Genomic DNA, 22,784 nt, shown 5'->3' with positions numbered 1-22,784 from the left:
GTTGAGTGAAGGAAAAAAAAGGTTTCACAAATAGCCACAGCTATGGTGTTGAGAACAGAACACAAGTACAAGGGCACAAACAGTGCTATGGATATTCGAGAGTGCTAGAATAGGGACACAACTTTAGTACTCTGGGCGGGGGTAGGGGTTCTAGCTAACAGAACAAAACGTTTTCACCTTAGGAAAAAGTGTGTGAACTAGAAAAGGGATTATCCTAGAACCCACCATAGCAAAGCTTAAAGCCAAACCTTGAAATCCATTTGCATTTATAGAAAAGACTGTTTAGTCCTGCTAAATAAATGGGAATAGGTTAATATCCTGAGATGAGTCAGAAAAATATCAGAGTTAGAGTTCTTCCAAATAAGAGAAGTTTGGGAAGCATTTTGGCCAATTTATCAGAAGTCATAACAATCCTATAATTGCATGCATATGATTAAACAACATCATAATTATAAAGCAAACACTGACAGAATTAAATCAAATCAACAAAGATGTTGAAAAAGCTCTCCTTGAAAACAAGAAAAAAAATTTTAAAAAGAATATTGAAAAATCATCCCAACATGTTGTACTAATATGGCCTAATTGCCATTTAAAAACACCCATAAAACAACTGGAGACTACACACTCTTTTTCAGGTGGAGATGGAATTTTCACCAAAATAAAATATATGCAGGGAAGTACAATGTCTCCATAAAATTCACGAGCCTGAAGTCTAACCAGTTATATTTCATGGTGACAAAAGAATGAAATAAAAAATTAAAAACAATAAGATATCTTGAAAATCCCCAAATATTTGGAAATCATATAACATTTTTAAAAGCTATGAGTTAAAAAAATAAATACCAAGAAATATTAAGAAAAAGAAAAACACGGCATGTAAAACTTCGGCAACATAGCAAAAAGTAGTATTTGGCAGGAAAAAAAGCACTGCTTTAAATGTTTATATTAAAAAAGCAGAGGGGAGTCATATCAGTGACATACATTTTCATCTTACAGTGGTAGAAATAAAAGAGAATGAGAATAAGACAAACAATAAGTAAATACAGTATAGAAATAAAAAAGCTATGAGCAGACCCAATGTACAGAAAAATAGACCAAAGAAAAAGAAAGAAAGTTAACAAAGCCAAAAGTAAGCTCTTCTAAAAGATTAAGAGAAAAATCACTGGTAAGACTAAGCAAGGAAAGCAAAAGAGAGAATACCAATGACGAATCATTTCATATAAGTTGATTGCAAAAAAAAAAGGGACCAAAAAAAAAAAAAAATGTCCTGCTGTGTGTCCACTACCCCATGATCTCTGGAGAAGGGCCTTCTCTGATCTTCCCTTATGTTCTTCTCTGTGTTTTACCTTAAGACCAGCCTAAAGCATCCACATAAGCGGTAACCCAAAGCCTGTCAGAGAACCGTGAGCACACATAGGTGTCTGTGGTGCTTACCCGAGATCCTCCTTGCTTTTCCCTGACTTATCCCTGCTTTGCCAGAGTTATTCAAATGGTTTGCAAACCCAGACTTCAATTCTCTCCCTCATGACCCCAATTTAGATTAACCCAGCCAGCTATCTTCTTTCCTTTAGCTGATCTCAGACCATCAACCAAATTTAACTTGTCTCTTGGGACCCTTTTTCCACTCTTGAACTCATCCTTATTGCAGATAAGCTAATGGGGTAACAGTGCCATTTGCTTATTGATGCCATTTATTTGGCATGTCAGGGCTTAAAATACTCCAGAGTGCATCTATTGTCCTTAAGAGAAAAAAAACTTTGCAGACAAAAAGATACTATCAATCCCTCAACCAATCTAGACTCTCAGGGCTCCTGCAGAATTTACAAAGCTTCATTGTTGTGATGGTATGAGCCCATTACTCATGTTTACCTGTGAATAATTCAGAAGGGCAAAAATAATCATGAATTCAATCATAGAAGAAATGAGTCCTAGTCATTGTCAAGAGAGCAACTAGTGCAAAATTGATTTCAAATGTACTAGGGAGGAATTATATATTCATAATGATTTTATTCCTCTATTATGCCCCAGCATTATCAACTATTAATTTATTAATCACTGTGTGAATGTGTCACCTAATACCATGACCACAAGTAGCTTCGCAGCAGACCTTACTTCATCCAGCAGGTGCAGTCAAGAACTGATAGCAATAGATGACCCTACCAGGATCTCCTCCTGTCTCTGCCACTCTGTGAACAGAAAAGGAGAGAAGTGGCTGGCTGACAACTTTCCCCTGCTATAGCTGAGCCTCATTTAAGGGACTTTTGTTTCTACTGACCCACACATAAGTCCACTGGATTAGTGCCAATGTTTTAATGTTGGGACTCCTCTCAGCAATTGACATTTGCAAATAAAATAAAGGATAACTTGGCTGTACTTCTTCATTATGACCAACATTTTACAGGAAAGAAATTGTTCAGCTTTTCTGCCTCAGGAAATCGAAAGCTAAAATCATTGATGGGAGGAGTCTCAGAATAGTTTCAGAACTGTCCTACAGGGGACTAGCACCGTATGAGGCAGCCAACACTAGGCAAGCTTTTAAGCAACTCTGATCACTACTGTTTTTCCTGTTATTGTTCAAAATACTTGGTTTTCCTCTGCCTTTCATGTGATTGTAATATCCTGCAGTTCAGTCTGTGAGAACTTTACTGGTTTACTTCCTACGCGAACAAAACCAACAGTGATTTCTGCATTTTTGAAGGAGATCTTAAGATCTGGACTATTGTGAAAGAAGTTTCCAGCGAGGTGAGTACTGTGGGCTTTCTGTAGAGAATGGTCTGTTACCTAGTGGGTAACCACAAGCTCACTAGGTGAGTATTTGTTATGGATTCTCAGCAGGGGGAAGGGGCTGGTATCAACTTTATTCAGAAAAGTGAAAAAAGCAGTAGCTTGATTGTAATCTTTCATATACCAGCAAATAGTAGATATCTTTTATTCTACCTCAGTTGAGGCCTGAACAGAGAGAATGCATTTTGACTACAGTAGATTTTAAAATTATTTCTCTGAGTATCTTTCAACATGAGTTAATATTTAGAGGAAGATTTTGTGTTTCTTGGCCGGAGGATGAGGAGGAACTTTGGTAGCCATGTTGGGGCCTTGGGAAAAAGACAAGACAGTAGCATAAGAAAATGATCATATGATAATAATTAGTAAAAAAAAAGTAATAAATGTGGGTATAAAGCCCTATTATATGGCATTATATCAATTTTATAAAACATGCACATAAACACACACCCATCGTAGAAAACTTCTTAGTTCCACAAACAGTTATTCAAATACATGATGTCTTAATTTTTTCATGTGTATGTTTATCTTTTATTTCAACTGTATTCTACCCCAGATACGACAGACTTCTTTCAATACTTTTGGGATTGCCCCTACTTTCCACAAATTCATAGCTAAACTTAACTGGTGAGAGTTGGTAGGGGAGAGGAACATGGAGTCGACTAAATTTATACTTGCCTTTTGGATTTCTTTAGATTTTCTAGAGAGCCTGGTATATAAACATTTCACATAGAGGGAGAGGAATGTAAAGGTTTTAAATGTTCAGTATTCTCTGTATGTTAGCGAAATCTTGTTATTTTATTTAAGCTTGTTAATTGTTTTGATCAACTTTTCTAAATATTTGCTAATTATTCCTTTACTTTGTCCATTCAGTAACTGAGATAAGCAAAAAAACTCTAGCGGCAATCATGGTTTCATCATTTTTCCCTTGCAGTTTTCTCAATTTCTAATAACAAACAATATAAATTATTACCAGGTAATTACAAAAGTAGTACTGTTGTATCTTCCTGGGAATTGAATCTTTTCTCATCATGTAATGATATTTTCCTGATGATATTTTTTGTCTTAAGGTCTGTTTAAAAGCTACACCAATATTAGCAAACAGCTTTCCTTGAATTGCTGTTTGCATAATAAACCATTTTCTAACTGTTTTTTTTTTCAATATTTAAATGACCTTTTCTCAGAAACACATATGTAATTTTTCAAAATCCATTTTAATAAGCTTTGTCTCTTAACAGATTTTGCACTTTTGGTATGTTGTGTTGAATGTTATGTTTTAAATAATTCCTGTCATCTTACTTTATTTCCATTTGTAACATGTTTTCTATTCTATACTTCCTTGTTTTCTCTCTTTGTCATTTTTTAAATCTCCATCCCTGAGCAAAGACAAATATCTTAGTGAACTCTCCATCATGTTTCCTCATTCCTTTGGGCCTACTATGTTTGATTTGCTTTGATCAGGGCTTTTTTTTGTTAAGGTATTGAGAAACTTAATCAAGTTAACTCTTCACTCTTACCATTTGGCTTGCATAATTTCTTGGCTTTATTTATTTATTCTGTAACTGAATATTATTTTCAAAGTGTCTTGTGTATGTCTTTGTGTTGCAAATGTTTCAAGTATCAGAGAATCAATTTTTGGCCCTTGCATTCAAATGCCATTTTTGGTAGATATAAAATTCTAGTTTCAAACTGATTTTTCCTTCAAGACTGGTTGATGTTAGGTCCGGAGCCATTCAAGAATCCACACAATGCAGTGAGTCATGATTTAAGTAGAGAGTTTAAGGTTTGTTAGAGGAAGAAAGCAGGTGGGAGCCATCAGAAAAGAAAAAGAAAGAAAATGCCTTTGGCCCTCTATCTGAGAGCAGCATTTTTTAAAGGGAAAACCCACATTGGGTGTTGGGGGGGAAGGGTCCTGCTGAGTGTGTTCTGTGCCTCGATTGGGTGAGTGCTTATCAATTTCTGAGCCAACTGATTATTAGGGTTCTAACACACTACTCTTCTTTGATGTGCACTGTATTATCTATGTGGAGGAAGCAGGCCTTTTGGCTTGTTTGTGGTCGTTCATCTTATGGGCCTATCTGATCTTGCCTTGCCCACACCCTGGAGTCTAGGCACCACTGTGACTGGGATTTCTAAAATGGCCTTCGACCCTTAGTTTATGGTGCACCTGGTATCTATGACATAAGCAGCAGGGCCCCTGGATCAGACATTCCTTCTATATGTTAGACTCTTTTTCTGGGGTTTGACATTCTTGCCTTTTATTTTTAATAAAAAATTGGTAAGGGTTTGGGTTGAATTTTGGGTTAATGCTTTAACTTAGCTCGAAGCAAACTTTGTAGGGAAAAGGGACATCGCACTTGTCTCTTAGCTTCTTCTGGCTGGGGGTGGACGGAGTTGGGGAAGAGTTGCTTTGAACTAAGCTCTAGCATTATTAGATTGATGTTTGGATATCTTCTGCTGGAACCGGCTGGTAGTGAGGCTTTTGCTGCGGCAGGAGGAGATTTTCAAATTTCATTGCAGCAGTAGTAAGTTTTTGGAGTTTTGCTGGTTGGTTATGGCTGCTATTGACCTATTGATGAATTTAATTAGACATTGTATGTGGCAAGGAGCAAAAAGGAAAATTATATAAGGGTAATTATTGGCCCCATAAGGGGGAGTAGAATAGCTTGTAGAGGCATGGAGAAGAATGAAAGAAAATTTTGAAAGAAAGTTTTATTGAATATTGCATAGAAAAGAATGAAAGAAAAATTGAATATTGCTTACTCAGACTTACTCAGCAATTAAATCCCTCCTTTTTATGAGACATTTTCTTATTTTTAAGAAATTGTATCTTGTGAGCATCTTCTATAAAGGGGAAAGTGGGTGGAGGTTTTTTTTTTTTTGTAACTGCTTTTTGCTGAGCAAGGGTGAATAGGTTCTTATATTAATTTGGAAGATGCTCTGAGCATAAACTTATAGATACAATACAGGCAACAACAAGACAAACAAGTGACAAGCAGAATAAAAACTATGGTGATAAGGGCTATTTTCTATTTCATGGTAAATTCGTTAACCACTTAGAAAATGCATTTAGTTTACTATAATTTTAACATTAGTATTATTTTGCATATGATTTAATATTGAAGAGACATTGTTATATTTATTTGGTATATATGTATAGCACTGAATGCTGATGAATGCTCAAGTTTTTCCTGAGCTGCATTGGGTGTTAATTTTACAATACCATACATGCTGTCCCCTCATAAGAGCAGGCCTTAGTGTTAATTATGTTTTTAGGTTTCAACCATATCACATTGGCAGTCATAGCTCCAGGAGGTATCTTCTTTGTACAGTTGTAGCGCAGCATTGTTGGTCCTCTGGGAAACAGGACAGTGAGCTCCAGAGTTCAATAGGACTGTTTCATAGCACCCTCTGGCACCATGCAGCAGAGCTACTTTGGAGGCAATGTTCACTGAAAAGCTCAAGTGATTGAGTCTTTTCTGGCAGGCAGAGGCAAAGGTGTTTGTAGTAAAAGTTGTTTGCAGTAACAGCATGTGTCCATTTACCTCTGCAGCACATCCATGTGATGTGGTTGATGCCCTTATAGTTTTAGGGACCACAGAAATGGGTCTTACCAATAACTCTGATGGGGAGAGAGCATGCAGGCACAGTATTAGGAGCTTGGTTTAAACATGCAAGCACTTCAGTTACAGCATTAGAGTAAACATAGTTTTATTTACTGGCTAAACAAGGCTGTTAAAGGGACTTTGTGTTAGTGTTATGGGTTTGTTTGTTACATTTTAAATCTACAATTTCTATTAGAAAAGGCCTGAGACTTATCAGGTCATCATTCAGCCAGTTTGGGTTTTATTAAGTAACCTCCCATTCAAATAAGCGTATAAGGACAGACAATAATTTAAAAGTAAAGAGTGCTTAAAACAAGAATTTAAATAAACAATTAAGGACATAATAATGTTAATGTAAAGTGCAAGAAGTTATTCTGATAAAAGAGACTTTTTGCATCTTACACTGATTACTCAGAAAAACACTTCTAAAACCTTTTATCAAGAAATAACACCTCAATAATTTAAGGAAACTTTTTTCTTAATAAAAACAGAACATGAGGAGCTTGCAGTACAGTGAGGAATGTTTTATATTTTATGAATTATTAGGCACATACCCACAACATTGAATATTAATTACTGCTTTGGGTGGTGGTTAAAATATTTAATGCTATTTTTGCTTTATAAAACCACTTTTTTCTTTGTTTTGAGGTTCTATTGTTAAGCAGTGTTATTACTAGATTTTACCATTTTTTTTAACTTTGACCACAGAAATAATTGTTTTCAAAAACTTTTTACAGCTTTCTGTACCTATCTTTCAACCTTGACTACAGAAATAAATTTTCCACTTTACAAACCTTCTGTAACTTTCTGTATCCATCTAGGCTTTATCCCACATTCCTATCCATCCAGGCTTTATCTCACATTCCTAAACAATCAGTTATTTAGGACAAAGCTACTTCCCTTTTCCCCTTAATTAGAAAAACATTCTTTATACCTGCTATAAAACATGCTCTTACCACTAAAATCAAGCTTGTTAGAATGATGCTAAATATTTAAAACAAAACATTCTTTATAGAGAGGAGTCAAAGTTCTCATTATCAGATTTCTTAGTAGAGATATTATTTTATGACACTGGTTTGATAATTTGCATTTTTGCTGATTTTTAAATTGTATTAGTTACTTTTGATGTCCTTCCAGCAATTTTAGGTTTTTGCAAGGACCCTTTTGACTAGGTCTTTTTTGACTTTTTAATTTTAAAAACTGATAGGCTAATACATTCACATTATTATTTCTTTTATTTAATTGCTTTGGAAGGCTTTATATTAAAGCAGAGGTGGAAGTCTGCATATTTTTTAACTGTAACTTTTCTTTTAACTTACAGATTTCTTTGTTTTTCTTGAGACAGTTTGCTACAGCTAGCCATACCACACATAAAGGCCAGCTGGTTGAAGCTATAGCTCATTAACAATTTTAATGACACTTTCTAAAATTAGACTAATTATTAAGAATAGTTTTTAAGGGAGATATAGCTAGCATATTTTAACTTTTCCATGGCTGAGCAATAGCAAAAGAAATTATAAAGACAAAACATAGGAGTAGGAGCTGTTTAAATGTAACTGATTTTTCACACAAATGCAAATTGTGCAAACTGCACAAAATTTAAAAGGAGAACTACAAATCTGGGGTTACGGTTAGTGGGGCTTAAGCCCACTGAGTTTGCATGCACGACCCTTGGATTAACTTAATTAGCATTACTACACAATAGACTAATTGAAACAAAAGAAAGGAAAGTAAGCATAATAAACAAAAGATTACACACTTACCCAGCATGGGGAAAGTCTCAATTGCAAAGCTACCTTAACTCAGACGCATTTGGTGTTTGTCTGTGGTGGGTGTTTCTACCTGGACTTCCCAGTCCTGGTACTCTAGGAAAAATTTCTGAACAGCTGAGGGGAGCTTTACAGCCCACAAGACATGGATTAGGGCATTTGAAAACATGGTTTTAAATAGTTAGGCTCACCTGATCTTTCATTAAATAGAGATATAAGTTTTCTTTTTGTTAGGGGAGAGGGAACTTTCTAAGTAAGTGACTTGTGGCTTAGAAAATTGTTTTATATTTTTGGAAACTTTATATCCTTTCTGTTTGAGGTAGTTAAGGGGAGTGACTGTTTTTGCCATAAGGCTTCAGGGCAGCTGCACAATAGGAGGTTGTCTACACATTGAAACAGCTCACTGGGATGTAAATTTAGTGTTTGTAAATCAGAGGCTAAACATTGTTAGGGATGGGGTAGGTTCGTTGATAGTAAAACAGCAGGAGACAGTAACTGAGGAGTTCTCACCTTATTCATTCATCCTCCAGTTACGCCAGGCATGTGCGCTCCGGGTTTGTGCTGCACCCCCCTGCCCAGGAAGGTGGGCTGGAGCGGGAGACAGGGGGAGGGGTGCACATGGAGCAAGCAGGCTGCACGTAGGTGGGGTGAGGTGAGGAGGGGATGGCAGAGATGGGATGAGAAGGGGGGAAGGGGTTAACAGCGAGGGAAGGGGAGCAGAAGGGGTTAGAGAAGAGTTATGAGGGGGATGATTTGCAGGTTAAAGAAGAGAAGCTGCTTAAAGGCTTTTCAGGGTTAACTTTTGTAGAGAGGAAAGCAGAAGACTTAGAAGGATTTTTTGTGAAGGAGGAGGATTTGGTGGGAGGCAACAGAGTGGCATAAGGATAGCCAGGACCAAATAGTTTAAGATTAGAAGCTACAGACCACTTGTCATTGTGCTGAATAAAATTATTAAGTTTGGCAAGAATTTGCCAATTGAGAGTGCCATTCTTTGGCTAATGTTTTTGTTGTTCTAAAGGATACTGTGGCCAAATTGTATTGGTTCTATTTCCCCTTTTAATTGAAGTTTAAAAATCTGAGGGGGTAGATTCAGGAGAAAATTCAGTTTTGGAGCTATTGAAAAGTGACTGTATATTACCTATGATTATTTAAGATATTTGACAGGCTTGTGGTTTGTTAGGGAACTTTTGCTCATTAGAGGCTTACAGAGATCACCCATGAGAGATTCACAGTTCTCTGCTCCTTTAGAGGCTTATGATTTCCCTGGACGAGGCTGACACAAATTGGGGCTATGCTCATCAGAGGCTTATGGAGATCCCCCATGAGACCCCCATGGTCCCTCTGTTCCTTTAGAGGCTTACAGAGGCCACCCAAAACATTGCTCAAGTGAGACTAACGGCCCAGTCCCATACGACCGCTGCAACAACAAAGCAGGCATCCCCAGTTTGCCGTTGGGGTCAGGAAATGTGTGCAGTCTTTTGCCCAAGGCATCCTCTGGGTTACTTTGACTGCTGCAGTGGGCAAAGACACTCACGGAGCATACGAGAGTTTTGACTGAGCACTCGGGTTTTCCTATGCTTACAAAGCTGGGCGCCATGTTAAAGCACCCTAAGGTGCCACACTCAGGTGGGCCAGGATGTCCATGGGACATCGAACAAAACTCCCGAGGGGGGATCTGGGCAGAAAGATGTCACTTACCTACCTAGGGCCGAATTAGTTGTAGATGTTTGAGAGCCGTGAGGGTAAGCTGGCATCACTTCATGGACTTGATGGACTCAAGACACTGAATGCATGGAAACCTGAATGGCTGTGTAGTTCAAGGAACGGAGTTGACTGGAAGGCTGCTCCATTGCCCTGAGGGGCCAGGAAACTTAAACCTCAGTCAAACCTCCATCTCAGGTCTTCAGCACATGTTAGGTCTGGAGCCATTCAAGAATCCACACAACACAGTGAGTCATGGTTTAAGTAAAGAATTTAAGGTTTATTAGAAGAAGAAAGCCGGTGGGAGCCATCAGAAAAGAAAAAGGAAGAAAATGGCTCCAGTCCTCTGAGAGCAGCATTTTTTAAAAGAAAAACTCATGTTGGGTGTTGGGGGGGAAGGGTCCTGCTGAGTGTGTTCTGTGCCTCGATTGGGTGAGTGCTTATCAGTTTCTGAGCTGACTGGTTACTAGGGTTCTAACACACTACTCTTCTTTGATGTGCACTGTATTATCTATGTGGAGGAAGCAGCCCTTTTGGCTTGGTTGTGGTCATTCATCTTATGGGCCTATCTGATCTTGGCTTGTCTGCCCCCTGGGGTCTAGGCACCACTGTGACTGGGATTTCTAAAACAGCCTTCAACTCTTAGTTTATGGTGCACCTGGTATCTATGAGATAAGCAGCGGGGCCCCTGGATCAGACATTCCTTCTATACGTTAGACTCTTTTTTCTGGGGTCTGACAGTTGACAGCATCACTTCTGAAACCCTGGGGTTGCATGCTTTAAATTCAGAATGTGAATGACTTTAGAAAGGATATTTAATGCACACACTTTACACAAAGTATTACATGGATGTCCAAGTAAGGTCTAGGTCATTATTCCCAGACCAAATAAACTAATATTTCTACAGCAAAATGTGTGAACATTTGCACTAAAGTGGGTTTCAAAAAAAGAGTATAGTTTCCTGTCACCTCCAAAAGTGTTTTATTAATTATTCTATTACATTTTGTTTCCAAACTTTTGTTCCAAAAGAGAAATTTGTTTCCAGAGTCTTTTGAATTTCAAAACTGCAGAAAAAGGATTTTGGACCAGTACTGTAAAAATGTCACTCTGTTATCCTCTACATGAACCTTTGCTGTTGAGAATCTAATTCCTGAATCTCTGTAGGTGATCTACTTTTTATCTCTGGAAGTTTTCAGATTTTTCTCTTTGTTTTTTGGCATTGTACAGTTTCAATACAATGTGTCTTGGTGTGGGTTCTCTTTCACTTTCCCATCTGGCACTCTTCTGGCCTGATCCATCTGAGTACATTCATGTTATTTTAATTCCAAGAGCTTTATTTCATGATTGCCTCGAATATTTTTTCTTTTTCATAGTTTTCTCTCCCTGTTCAACCAATCGTGTTTTGACGTTGACACTTCAACCTTTATATGGACATCACTTAATTTTTTTTGATATTTTCTGTTTCTTAATTCCATCCTATCTTTCTGTGGGAAGGTTTTCTATCTAATCTCACAAATCACTAATTTATATTTTGTTTGTGTCCATAGACTGTATATTCAAACTATTATGTTCTGGATCTAGGTCTTCTGAACTCCAAAGACTAAGTTATTTACACTTATATTCTTTCTTCTGAGTCACTGTATCAAGGGAAGGTATTTGGGGGAGGTGGGAAGCCATATTGAGAAAAGTGTCACTTTAAAAAATAGTAATTTTCATATGCTATATTATATTCAGAATTAGGACACCATAACCAAAAGTATCCAATATGAGGATATCCATATGCAAGTTTCAGGCTGAATATATCTGCATGTTACTATAATATGACAGAATATATAAACTAAATATGAGAAGCTTCATGTGAACCATGGATTCTCTAGGTCTATTTTTCTAGAAAGAAGGAAAGAAGTACATTCCAAGCAGAAGGCCTGAAAATGCATAGATGGATAGTGTCCTTTATATTTCTGGAACTTAAATATGAACAATGGAAAGTAGGAGAAGTTAAAAAAAAAAAAAAAGCACATCATTTAAAGCTTTCCAAGCCATGCTAAGGGACAAGGGATTTTTCCTAAAGAAAATGGATAACTATTGAAAGATTTCAAGCAAAAGTTTAAATTATGAATTTATACAAATATAACTGGCTTCAGGAAAACAACCAAATAGAGAAAATAAGCCTTGGAAATGGAAAAAATCAAACAAGTGTTAAATAATCCAGACCAATAAATGCTGTGTTAGGGAACAGGTAGACGTACAGGCAAGTGATATGATACATGTGATACACTGCAACCCAAAGGGAAAGAGGATGCTAATTAGAGGTGATTAGAGAAGAGCCAAGTGGACTGTAGTCAATACCCTGGCATGGAACTGCAATACCATGGCAGAAGCATATTTGTACCAAGTGAGAAGCTGCAGCCCATTTTGCACATAGCCACTTCCGTGGGAAGAGTCAGGAAGCAACAGACAGACATTCAGGACCAGGTTCCAGACCCAATAAAGGATGGGGAAAAGAACTATGGGGACCAGAGTCTTTGAAACTACACAGCCCCTCCTCTAAACCCCAGAACAATGCACCCTTTCCAGATGTCTAACACCATACAACAACCTGACCCAACTCAGCTATCCTCATTAATAAGGAAGACTTTCTTAGAACTTCCTAATGCAGCAGTTCTCAACCCATTTTCCACAAAGCACAACTCGTGATTATAGCCCCTCAATGTCACCAAACCACAGACAACACTTGACATGGCCATGCACTCGCCTAGGCATATCCAGTTCTTTTAATTGTGTACAAATGTGTAACCTGACTGTCATTTTTCTTTTATAGGCTCAGCTGTAACTTGAGAGATGGAAGCTGAATACAAGAAAATTATTCTACTGAAGGGATTAGAGGCCATCAAAGATTATCATTTTGACATAATTAAATCCTTACTTGCCTCTGATTTAAAACTGACCAAAAAAATGCAAGATGAGTATGATAGAATTAAGATTGCTGACTTGATAGAAGTAAAATTCCCGGGTCCTGCTGGTGTCAACAAACTAATAGAATTATTGAAAGATATACCATCACTTAAAGAAATTGTTGAAATTCTTAGAAGAGAAAAGTCAAAAGGTAATAGGGAAAACTGCCTTACTCCCACTTTATGCCCACCCTCCCCAATCTTAAATAAGACCCTGCCTTGATCATAGTTGATTTATCCCTTTACCAAATTATGACTTGGTAGTGATGATAAAGCTGCTACCTCAGATGCTGACAAATTAACAACTTAGAACATTCCCTTTCCTGTAAAGGGGATTAGTATGTTTTGGAGCTCTATTTGCAGTGGAGTTGAGAGCAAAATGCCAAGGGATGAGAGAGGCTGAGGCTTTCAGTACATTAGACAAGTTAGAAAATGATAAAACTACAAAATTTATAGTGTGTTTTTAAAATATATATATACATTTAGCCAATTACTGCACATGCCTAAGACTATTTGCCCCATCACCATTATGTTATCTAGTAACAAGGATGAAGAAGCACTCTCAGAGGTGTGAACTTCCCCTCTTATGAAATCACTGGGCTTAAGCAAAATATTTTAAAAAGTCAAAGACCAACATCACCACTTGTCACTTCACATATAGGATCATATTTTTTTTTTTATTGGCTTGTGTCATTTCAACAGATCTCTGCAGAAAGTAACCCACTTGTTGGCATCTTGAAAAACTTTGATCTTTTAAAAGGAAAGGACAGGATAAGAGAGTTGGGAAAGGGTTTGACTGAGGTGCATGGGAGTCCATGGGATGGGATGGACATGCTCATTCCACAGGGGATGTGTACAGAAGCCACTGAGGAAGCCCGAGACAGGGCCTGTGCGTGGTTGCTACTACTGGCCTCTTTGTGGCCAGGCTGGGATAACGCAGTGGAGGTAGACAAAAGCACACATAGACCCACAAGCAGGAACTGAGAAGGAACAATATTGACAATATTTCAGCTGAGCTGCCCTGGACCAGCTTCTCTGGGTTTACTGTGTCCTCCTTGTTTCTGCATCAGTTGCAAAGAAAATGAAAGCAAAAGGAACTCCACTGAAAAAGAAGAAGCATGAAGAAGTAGGTCCTGCTACACCTACACCCACCACAAGTAAAGCTCTGGAATCTGAAAGAGCAGGGGAGACTGCTGTAGGTCAGGTAAGCTTGAGAAGAGAAGCAGATTGAAGTCCACAAAAGGAACTTCTTTCTATGGCTATTCCACTCACTTTTCCCCTTCAGGCACCTGGTTCTTCATTAATATTCCATCACAGTTCAGATTTACCCATTTGAGTAATTATTGTTCATCTCCTTTGTGCCAGGCAATGAGCTGGGCACCATAACAAATATAATGGCAATATCTGCGACATAAATATTATATCATCCTTATTAAAAAGATAGGTTAAAAATCATATTGGAAAAAATGTCTTCTTCATGCTTACACAAACCTGTATTTTCTAATTCCAAGTCCAGTGTTTTCCCATTTCACCACACAGGTGAATAAAAGTTGGATGTGTCTGTTTAAATCATCCATCCCTTTGTTTAAAGCAACTCTACCTACGTGCCCTCTCTTCTGGTGATGCGCTGAAACTGCAAGTAATATCACTTCTGATATAAACAAAACCTATCACACAGTAATGAAAATGCACTCTGCTTCCTTTGATACAGAAAACTACTAATGAGAAAAATTAATCTACTTTCAGAAAAGAAAAAGCGCAAAAGAGGAGATTGGAGTCAAAAGGAATAAGGTGTCTCAGGATCCTCCCTCTCCATCGGGAGCCAGCACAGCCGCAGTCATGGGCCATCCACCACCTCCCCAGATCTCATCAACTCCATCTTCTACTCCCCTAACCAAGGTACATTCTTCCTGCTCCTCTTTTCCTCCATTTTCTTCAACCCACAATATAAGACTCAAACCTCAAAATTCTGATCTCATCTCCTACTTAAAAATAATTCCAATAATTAATTAATCAAATATAAATTGAGACTTCACTACATTTTAATCTTTTGCTTCCTCAAAGGATACCTGATGAAGTTGACATTATTCATGACCTCAAGAAGTTTCCTGTTTGTGTTGTTCTAGGGGAGGGAGAGAGAGGTGTAGAGTCCATAACAGTACAAGTGAAGACAGCGATGTGTTCACTGTCTACTGCTGGAGTCTTTCACACTTCTCCCCTTTGCTCCCTAACCTCTTAAAATTTCTTCAACATACCATGCTCTTTTTTTCTTCAGGGTCTTCACACATATTTCCTCTAACCCTGGGGAAATTCAGGCAGAAAAAAGACCATACACCAAGACCCAGAAAAGAAAGGAAATAGACTTCATTAAAATGAATTGCATGATTCTGTTCATTCTTATAGGTAGCAATGTTCTCACACCTGGACTTGCCAGTCTTTTACAAGTCCCACATTAGTGTCAGTTTATTAAAACATTAAACTCTAAGGATTTATTTCATCAAAAGGGGAGTTTTTTTTCCTGAATACACACTGAAAGAGAAAATTCAATGGGCCAAAGAAGCAAAACCACAACACCATCAATAATCTCCCTCTCCCCACCCTCTCTCTGTCTCTTTCTCTCTTTCCCTCTCATTCTTCCTGTACAAGTAAAGCATAATTATTTAGAAAACTGAAGAAATGCTTATAACCAACCAACTTTAAATTACTAAAACCCTACATCCAGATATTACCATTTTTTCTATATATTCATTCATGTATTTTACTTTGTGAATATATACACAAGACACCCTAAAATGGTATCATGCAATGATTAGTAGTCTAACACCTGTTTTATTCATTTACTATATCTTTCTAAGTCCAAAAATAAAAATATTAATCATTATTTAATGACCTAAATGATTAAATTTAATTTAAATTTAATCATTATTTAAAGGTCAATTGCATGAATATACCAAAATCTATTTTAAAATACAATGCTTTGTAAGTTGAATTTCCAATATTCCTTATCACAATTGTCTCTTCATGAACACACATATACTTGTGTCCCGCAAGTCTCCTTTTATATCATTCAGAATAATTGTATAATTTCTTTTATGTGGGTCCTGTAACTCCTTGTCAAATTGAATCTTACTGTTGCTATTGTTATTCTTATACATGAGTCTATTGTTATTGGCCACCTTCCTTTGGGGAAAGTCCTTCCTTGTATTAAGTTAAATTGGTCACATTGATGAGAGATAAGATCCAAGTTAAGTCTAATCACCCAAAGTAATTGTCATGTGTAGTCTCCCAAGTGAGAACACTACGTACTTCTGGTCTGTGGAAGCAGGTATCATGGCTCCATATACTTGTTCCTATGAAGCTCATGGCCCACCCTTGCTTCCCACATATCCTCCTACAGATGAAGCAAATTCCTCTCCATGAAAATGTTCTGCTACAACTCAAATAAGCCCAGGTCACAGTGAAGAAAGGAGATCAGTGGTAAGCCAACCTGTCCTCTGGTTTTCTATTAGGATGCTGGTTCTCACATTCCACTCATTGAGAAGTGCTGTGGATACACAGCAGAGGACATGGCTCTAAATAAAAATGCCTCTACCTGAGCTTACAAAATAGGGATTTTGAGTCAGCACATGTCTTTCTCACCTGTTATAGCAGAGCAGTATTTCTTAGGAAGCGTCAGTATGAGTTGGACTCATAAAATGTCCCAGTACACAAGTGATAACTGAAATGTTTAATGTTTGTGGTTTGTGGTTGGCACCACTTTCCATCTTCAAAGCTATCCAAGTTGTTTTACAATATTTTTTGTATTCTTTGGTCATTTACTTAGTTAAAGGGTAGATTATATTTTATTTTATGGTTTTATTCTAGTCTTTCCCTTAGGTCACTTCATGACAATGCTTTCATCATTCACCGTTCTGTGTTGTTCTTGCTGAAGATCATGCTTTATTTCATTGTTCTGTTTAAAGGAAGATACTCTCATTTCCATGCCTGTTGTTTTCTACCTTACTTCCTCTAGCTGAATTATACCAGTTTATTATCCTTTCTTTCCCTTTAAATAATCCCTGTGTACATTGGCCCCAGCTCCAAATATCTGTGAAGGTTGTTGGAGTTCAGCATTGTGACTGAGGGTTCTTTCATTGGGAAATGACTTTGTATTCTCTGTTCAACCTGTAAGTTTTTAATCTTCCCATTATCTGTCCAACACAGAACCAGGAACTGCAAGCCAGAAGTCAGGAAGCTGACAGAAGAAAAGTTCTGCATAACAGCCCAATGATAATGATGGTGCTGAAAGCAACAGAGCTATTTGAATATGAGTCTCCAGGAAATGAGAAAAACACAATGTTTCATGCTACGGTGGCTACCGAAACTCAGTTCTTTCAAGTGAAGGTTTTTAACACCAACCTGAAGGAGAAATTCACTCCAGGGAAGTTCATTACCATATCAAATTATCTTGAATACAAAGGACTCCTGGAGGTGAATCAAGCATCTTCTGTATCTGAAGCTGGTCCTGATCAAAACATTGTGGTCCCAAAAAGCATTATCAAAATTGCAAATGAAACTCCCAAAATCTGTAATCTTCAGAAGCAAGCATCAGGAACATATGTGTACGGGTTGTTCATGTTACATAAGGTAAGTTCTTTGTCTTTATTCACTTTTTCCCACCAACGTTTGAAATTAAAAGTCTTGAATTGCCACATGGGGCTTTGTTTACTGACCGAACATCAGAACCCAGGACTCTCTCTTGACTAGAGATAGATGGTCAAGTCTTCCCATACAATAAGAAAGTGGACTAGGTGACCTATTAACAGTCTTCCTCCAAGATATCATCTTGCAAGTTTTTTGAAAAAGATTCACTAAATAATCTTGCCATTTCATCGGTTGTGACTAACTATTCTCAGCCACAATGAGCAAGGATATGCACGGTCTAGATCAATATGCACATACTAATTATTTTATTTCTATGAGCTCTACCCCGGCTGTGTAAATGATCCATTTATCTTAACTTTGGATAATGGATTGTCCCACCAAGCTTGAATTCTTGTTGAATACATGTTGTCAGAGTAATAAGTAAATTGGCTGGTATTCCCCAGAATGAAAATACATTCAACAGTTTGTCGTATCATCTATTTAGTTCTCTCTCCTCTATCTTGTTCATTTATTTACTTAATCATGAAGAAATTATTGAACTGAGAAATATTGAATTTCAGGATACTTGGAAGATAAGGTAATCTAATACCCTCCTTTACAATTTTTGTATTTTAAAGAAGCACAGTTTTACTGATAAGTTCATGTTCAAATTCATCATGCTTAAGATGATGCATGCAATTCCAAAGAAAACATACAAACTACTCTGAGTGTAACGTCTTATATGACCGACTGCCACATAATGCCATTATATTTTTCTTCCAGGATAGCCCTTTAGTTTAGCCATTTATTTCATTAATTCCTGTATTCTCTCTTTAAGAAGCCATGCTAACAAGCCATGCTTATGTGAGTAGATAGTATAGAGTGGGATAATGGAGAACCTAGGTCTAATATGAACAAGATCGTAGAGAAGAGCGAATAAATTGGAAAGGTTGAAAACGAACCAGTAAATTATTAGAGTTTACTTTTATACAGATTTCTAATAATCTAGTGAATGAATAGCTGTGGCAAATGTCCATTCTTTTCTGCATAAGAGCCAAAATAAGTCCACCAAGGATTTTTTATCCTTCTATATCCAAATATTTTAAGTACTCTCTACTGCCCTGGGAGCTGGAAATGGGAGAATATAGGAAGATGACTCATTGTTCTAGAATTTCTAGACACAAAAACACTTTCAGGAAAATGTAGGAGAGTTGTCTGGGAAAATCTACCCAAGCTACTGGTATATCTGTGCCAGTAATCGCTGTTCTACATCTTGTTTTCACTCTGTCACAAGCGTTTTTCTCATAGATATGACTGTTCTTGACTATGTTTTCAGAAAATGGGTGTGAATTTTCTGTTGCAGAAAACAGTGAATAAGAAGAACACAGTCTATGAAATACAGGATAATACAGGAAAGATGGATGTAGTGGGGAATGGAAAATGGCACAATATTGTTTGTGAAGAAGGAGATAAGCTTCGACTTTTCTGCTTTCAACTGAGAACAATTGACAGAACACTAAAAATGACGTGTGAAATTCACAGTTTCATCAAGGTGAGAACTGGATAGATGAACATTAGTTTGCCAAAGAGGCTGATTATTTTGCTTGGGTTTTAGAACACCAGATTCCTGCTGTTACACACACAGTCCAGTAGTTGGCTGGAGAATCCAAACAAAACCCTGGTAGTAATCTTTAAGTGGGGGATATTTTTAAATATATTAAGGAAATTTAAATCATATAGGATTGAAGAGGATATAATGCTTGTTCTAAATAAGAAAAGATTTGTAGCAGGATAGGGAGCTAATTTCACATAATGGTCAAAAACGAGGGCTTTGGAGTAAGGCAGGCCTAATTTGATTGCTGCTTCCAGCACTCAGTAGTTGCAAGATATTGGAGAAGTAGCTTAAATCATGCTCTCTAAAATAGTGGAAGTCTCTGCCTCATAGGATTGGTTTATAGGTTAAATAAAATAATGGATTTATTTTCTCAGTGCCTGGCACATCATAAGATATCAATATGCAGTAGGTACTATCATTCCTAGCAAGGTAAATACATTTGAAAGAGTTCCAAGCAGAGGAAATGATAGACGAAAATACTCAAAGTGTGAGTGAGCTAATGTGTGCTTACAACTGAAATTTTGTTAGGTATGGAAGACTATGGAAGGTGAGGCCAGAGTGTAGAAAGGAAAAAGGCCACATAGTGTAGTCTTTTGTAAGAAATTAAAAGAAAAAAAAAAGAAATGGAAACATCATTATGAAAAATAAGAAAATGATTGAAACATTTTATACAGAAGCATGCTTGATAACTGTTGCATTTCAGCAAAAATATTCTGGCAGTTAACTGTAAGGATGCATTTAAATAAACTAGGTTTAGAGGAAGAAATAGCAATTAGAAACATTGGTGTGCTATAGTGTGATCATTCCTCAACTAGAGAGAGCTGGTTGTTTAAATATTCAGGAATTGTTAGTTTGTTATCAAACTGTTGGCAGCTTGAAATCAGTCATGATGACACCACTAAAACCTGCAAAAACTAAAAATTGAGACTTTTTTTTTAATTGGACAGCTGGTTTACCATGGCATCAAAAAAACTGCTATTTCGGAAATCTAGATAAAGAGGGGAAAGACCAAAAGGGCTCAGATAAATGGGGGTAAAATGTTTTTGAAGGTAGATTGTCACAACTTTGTGACTAGTTATGTAATAATGATGAGAGAGAAAAGATTCAAGATTCATTCAGGGCTGGTTTAAGAATAATAGTCAGACAACTGGGTAAATAGTGCTACTATTCACTAAGATTGAGTATGTAGGAGAAGGCATGGACCAGGGGATGAAAATGTGTTCTGTTTTGGACAGGTTGAATTTGACGTGCCTGTAGCATATCCAAGAAATATCTAGTCATTACTAGGGAGATACGCAGATCTCAGAGAAAAAGTAATACTTCACTGGAGATTTATGTATTTGCCAGTTTAGAGATGATTGTTAAAGTTACAGGTTTGTATGATTTTGCCTAAGGGAAATAATGTAATAATATGTACATTTATACTGGTAGAAAGTACTTACTGAGCACTCACCGTGTGCTAGGAACTATGCTAAGCATTATATGCCTATTAACTCAATCCTTGCAAAAGACAGTGATGAACTTGTAATAACTATTCTCACTTCATAGATATGGATGGTGATGCTCAGAAAGAGTTAGTAACTTGCCCTAATTGACACAGCTAGCAAGTGGTATGACTTGAATCTAGCCCAGGTTCTCTGGCTCCAGAGTCCAGATTCTTGGGCAAGTTGAATGAGAAGATCAGACTGATGAGTATGAAGCTATGGAAAAAACTGATATTTGGGGGTGACTTGAAGTAAAAGGATAATACAAATGAGAATGAAAGTGAGCAGAGGTCAAAAGAAAACTAGAAAATCTGTATAGTAAGCATAAAAAGGAAGAAGTTTCATGAGTAAGAGGAGAATCAAGAGAACTCATTCCAGACACAAATGACCAAAGGAATTCCAGGGTATTAGAATAACCACAACTTAGAGCAACAGGTACCACCCTTTATTAAGTGCACATCTTGGTCCACATGAAAAAGATACGGTTGATGCTACATGACATCACATTCCCTGTCTCATACACAAACGAACACACACAATATAAACATAGAGTTTGACAATGAGATTCTTTATAACACTAATCAAAGCTAAATTTAAATGCAAATAATTCAAATAGAAATACTGACATCTTCAGGCACACAGACATGCTCATGTACATAAATTGCCCCACTTAACAGATTCCTTTATTCAACAATACTTGTACTGTGTGCTGAGAAACAGCAATGCATCAAGAAAAATCCCATGCTTTTCACTTTTCTGCACTAATTAAGACCTTCCCTCAATGCATAGCACTGAGTGAACAAGCCCTTTCCTTCTGTGATTTCCCCTTACTCCCCTAGTGGAATTCCTACCCTGTTCAAATGTGCCATGATGGATATCAAGGAAATATCTCTTAGGCTTCAGACTAAAGTGAAAAGGCTCAAAGGAGGGTAATGCATTAAAAGAGATGGGTGAGAGGAAGATGAGGAAGAGACAGCATAGGTGAAGGGAGAAATGTAAGATGATCTATATCTCATCTGCTGGACTCACATTGTGTCTTTCTTTATCTCTCCTTCAAGGTAATCAAGGCAAAGAAAAACAAGAAAAGTGACATTAATAATGATTTTATCAAAGTTGAGACTCTCATTTAAAAAAATAGATTCAGTTGAAATATCCCAGCCTATTAATACTTTTTGTATCTGAGTTGTGAATTAGGTTTATTTCTTTATAAGAGATTATTCTTATGTTCTTTTATAGTTTCTAAGAATACTATATTTTGCATCTGTAACATATATAATGTAAAAAAAAATAAAATTTCCTTTTTTAAAGGACATCATTCTCCAAGAATACTGGATTTGGTCTCTTTAATCCTGACGAGAGCTGGTTGAAGGTGGTTGGTTCAGGTACTCTGAGGCACAGAGGGTCAGGCACATATTTCTTCATCAACATTGAGATCTACATTCCAACTGTGAGTTCCAGAGGACAGGGCTATGCCTGTTCCATAATTAGAGCTTTGCCTTATGTTGGGCATGGCACCACCAGCCATGCTGTAATCACAGGCCATGCTGCAATCACAAAGGGAAGGGTTGAGTTAATACAGAGAAAATGATTCCTTTTTTCCAAATTGTATAACCAACAAGGGGAACATCTGAGTAATTAGTGCCTTTGGAGAGGTCACAATTGGCGATTTGCACAAAGGTACTAATATATGCAAGATGCTTTCCTAGTCCTTTCTGGCCCCCTTCATTTTGTCTACTAGATATATTTCCTTATATTCCAGAGTGGAATACCATGATGGGGAAGAAAGTGGAGTCAGAAAAGCCTCATGAAAAGAAGGAGGAGGGGACTATACTGCTGTAAGACAGCACAGTTTCCATAACAGAAAACTTTAATGAAAAGGGGACACTGAGTGTTGGAGAGGATTTTTAAAAAAATCATAGAGGCTGGGGAGAAAATTCTACACACACACACACACACACACACACAAATATAACATCAAAATTCTCAGAGAAGGAACAGAGGAAAGGAAGCTTTCTATTGGAAGTGAAACAATTGCACACAAAAAAAGGGCAATCTTAAAAATTAGACCACAAATCCAGAGCAAGAATCACATGCAGAAGAATTGAAAAAATATGAACAGTTAAACACAGGTTACTCTAAAGATCCAGAATAAGTTGGACCAAGCATCAAAGAAGAGCCTTAACACAAAGCCAATCAACAATAAAACCATAGACAAGAGGGAGAAACTGACCTTTAGAGTTAGCACATCAAAA

At 37.2% G+C, this 22,784-nt stretch overlaps 1 protein-coding gene across 1 annotated transcript; it reads left to right on the top strand.

Annotated features, from left to right (window-relative positions):
* The first annotated feature begins 2,488 nt into the window (after positions 1-2,488).
* On the top strand, positions 2,489-21,858 carry MNDA (myeloid cell nuclear differentiation antigen). Its single transcript, XM_037825620.1, has 7 exons — positions 2,489-2,742; positions 12,678-12,962; positions 13,881-14,014; positions 14,557-14,709; positions 17,014-17,436; positions 18,797-18,985; positions 21,591-21,858. The coding sequence occupies exons 2-7, from the start codon at positions 12,698-12,700 to the stop codon at positions 21,660-21,662; spliced, it is 1,236 nt and encodes a 411-aa protein (XP_037681548.1). The 5' UTR covers positions 2,489-2,742; positions 12,678-12,697; the 3' UTR covers positions 21,663-21,858.
* Positions 21,859-22,784: the final 926 nt, after the last annotated feature.

This window comes from Choloepus didactylus, chromosome 2 (assembly GCF_015220235.1).
Source record: "Choloepus didactylus isolate mChoDid1 chromosome 2, mChoDid1.pri, whole genome shotgun sequence".
Lineage (NCBI taxonomy): Eukaryota > Metazoa > Chordata > Mammalia > Pilosa > Megalonychidae > Choloepus > Choloepus didactylus.
Note: the sequence above shows the minus strand (reverse complement) of the source record. Positions and strands in the feature narration are given on the sequence as shown.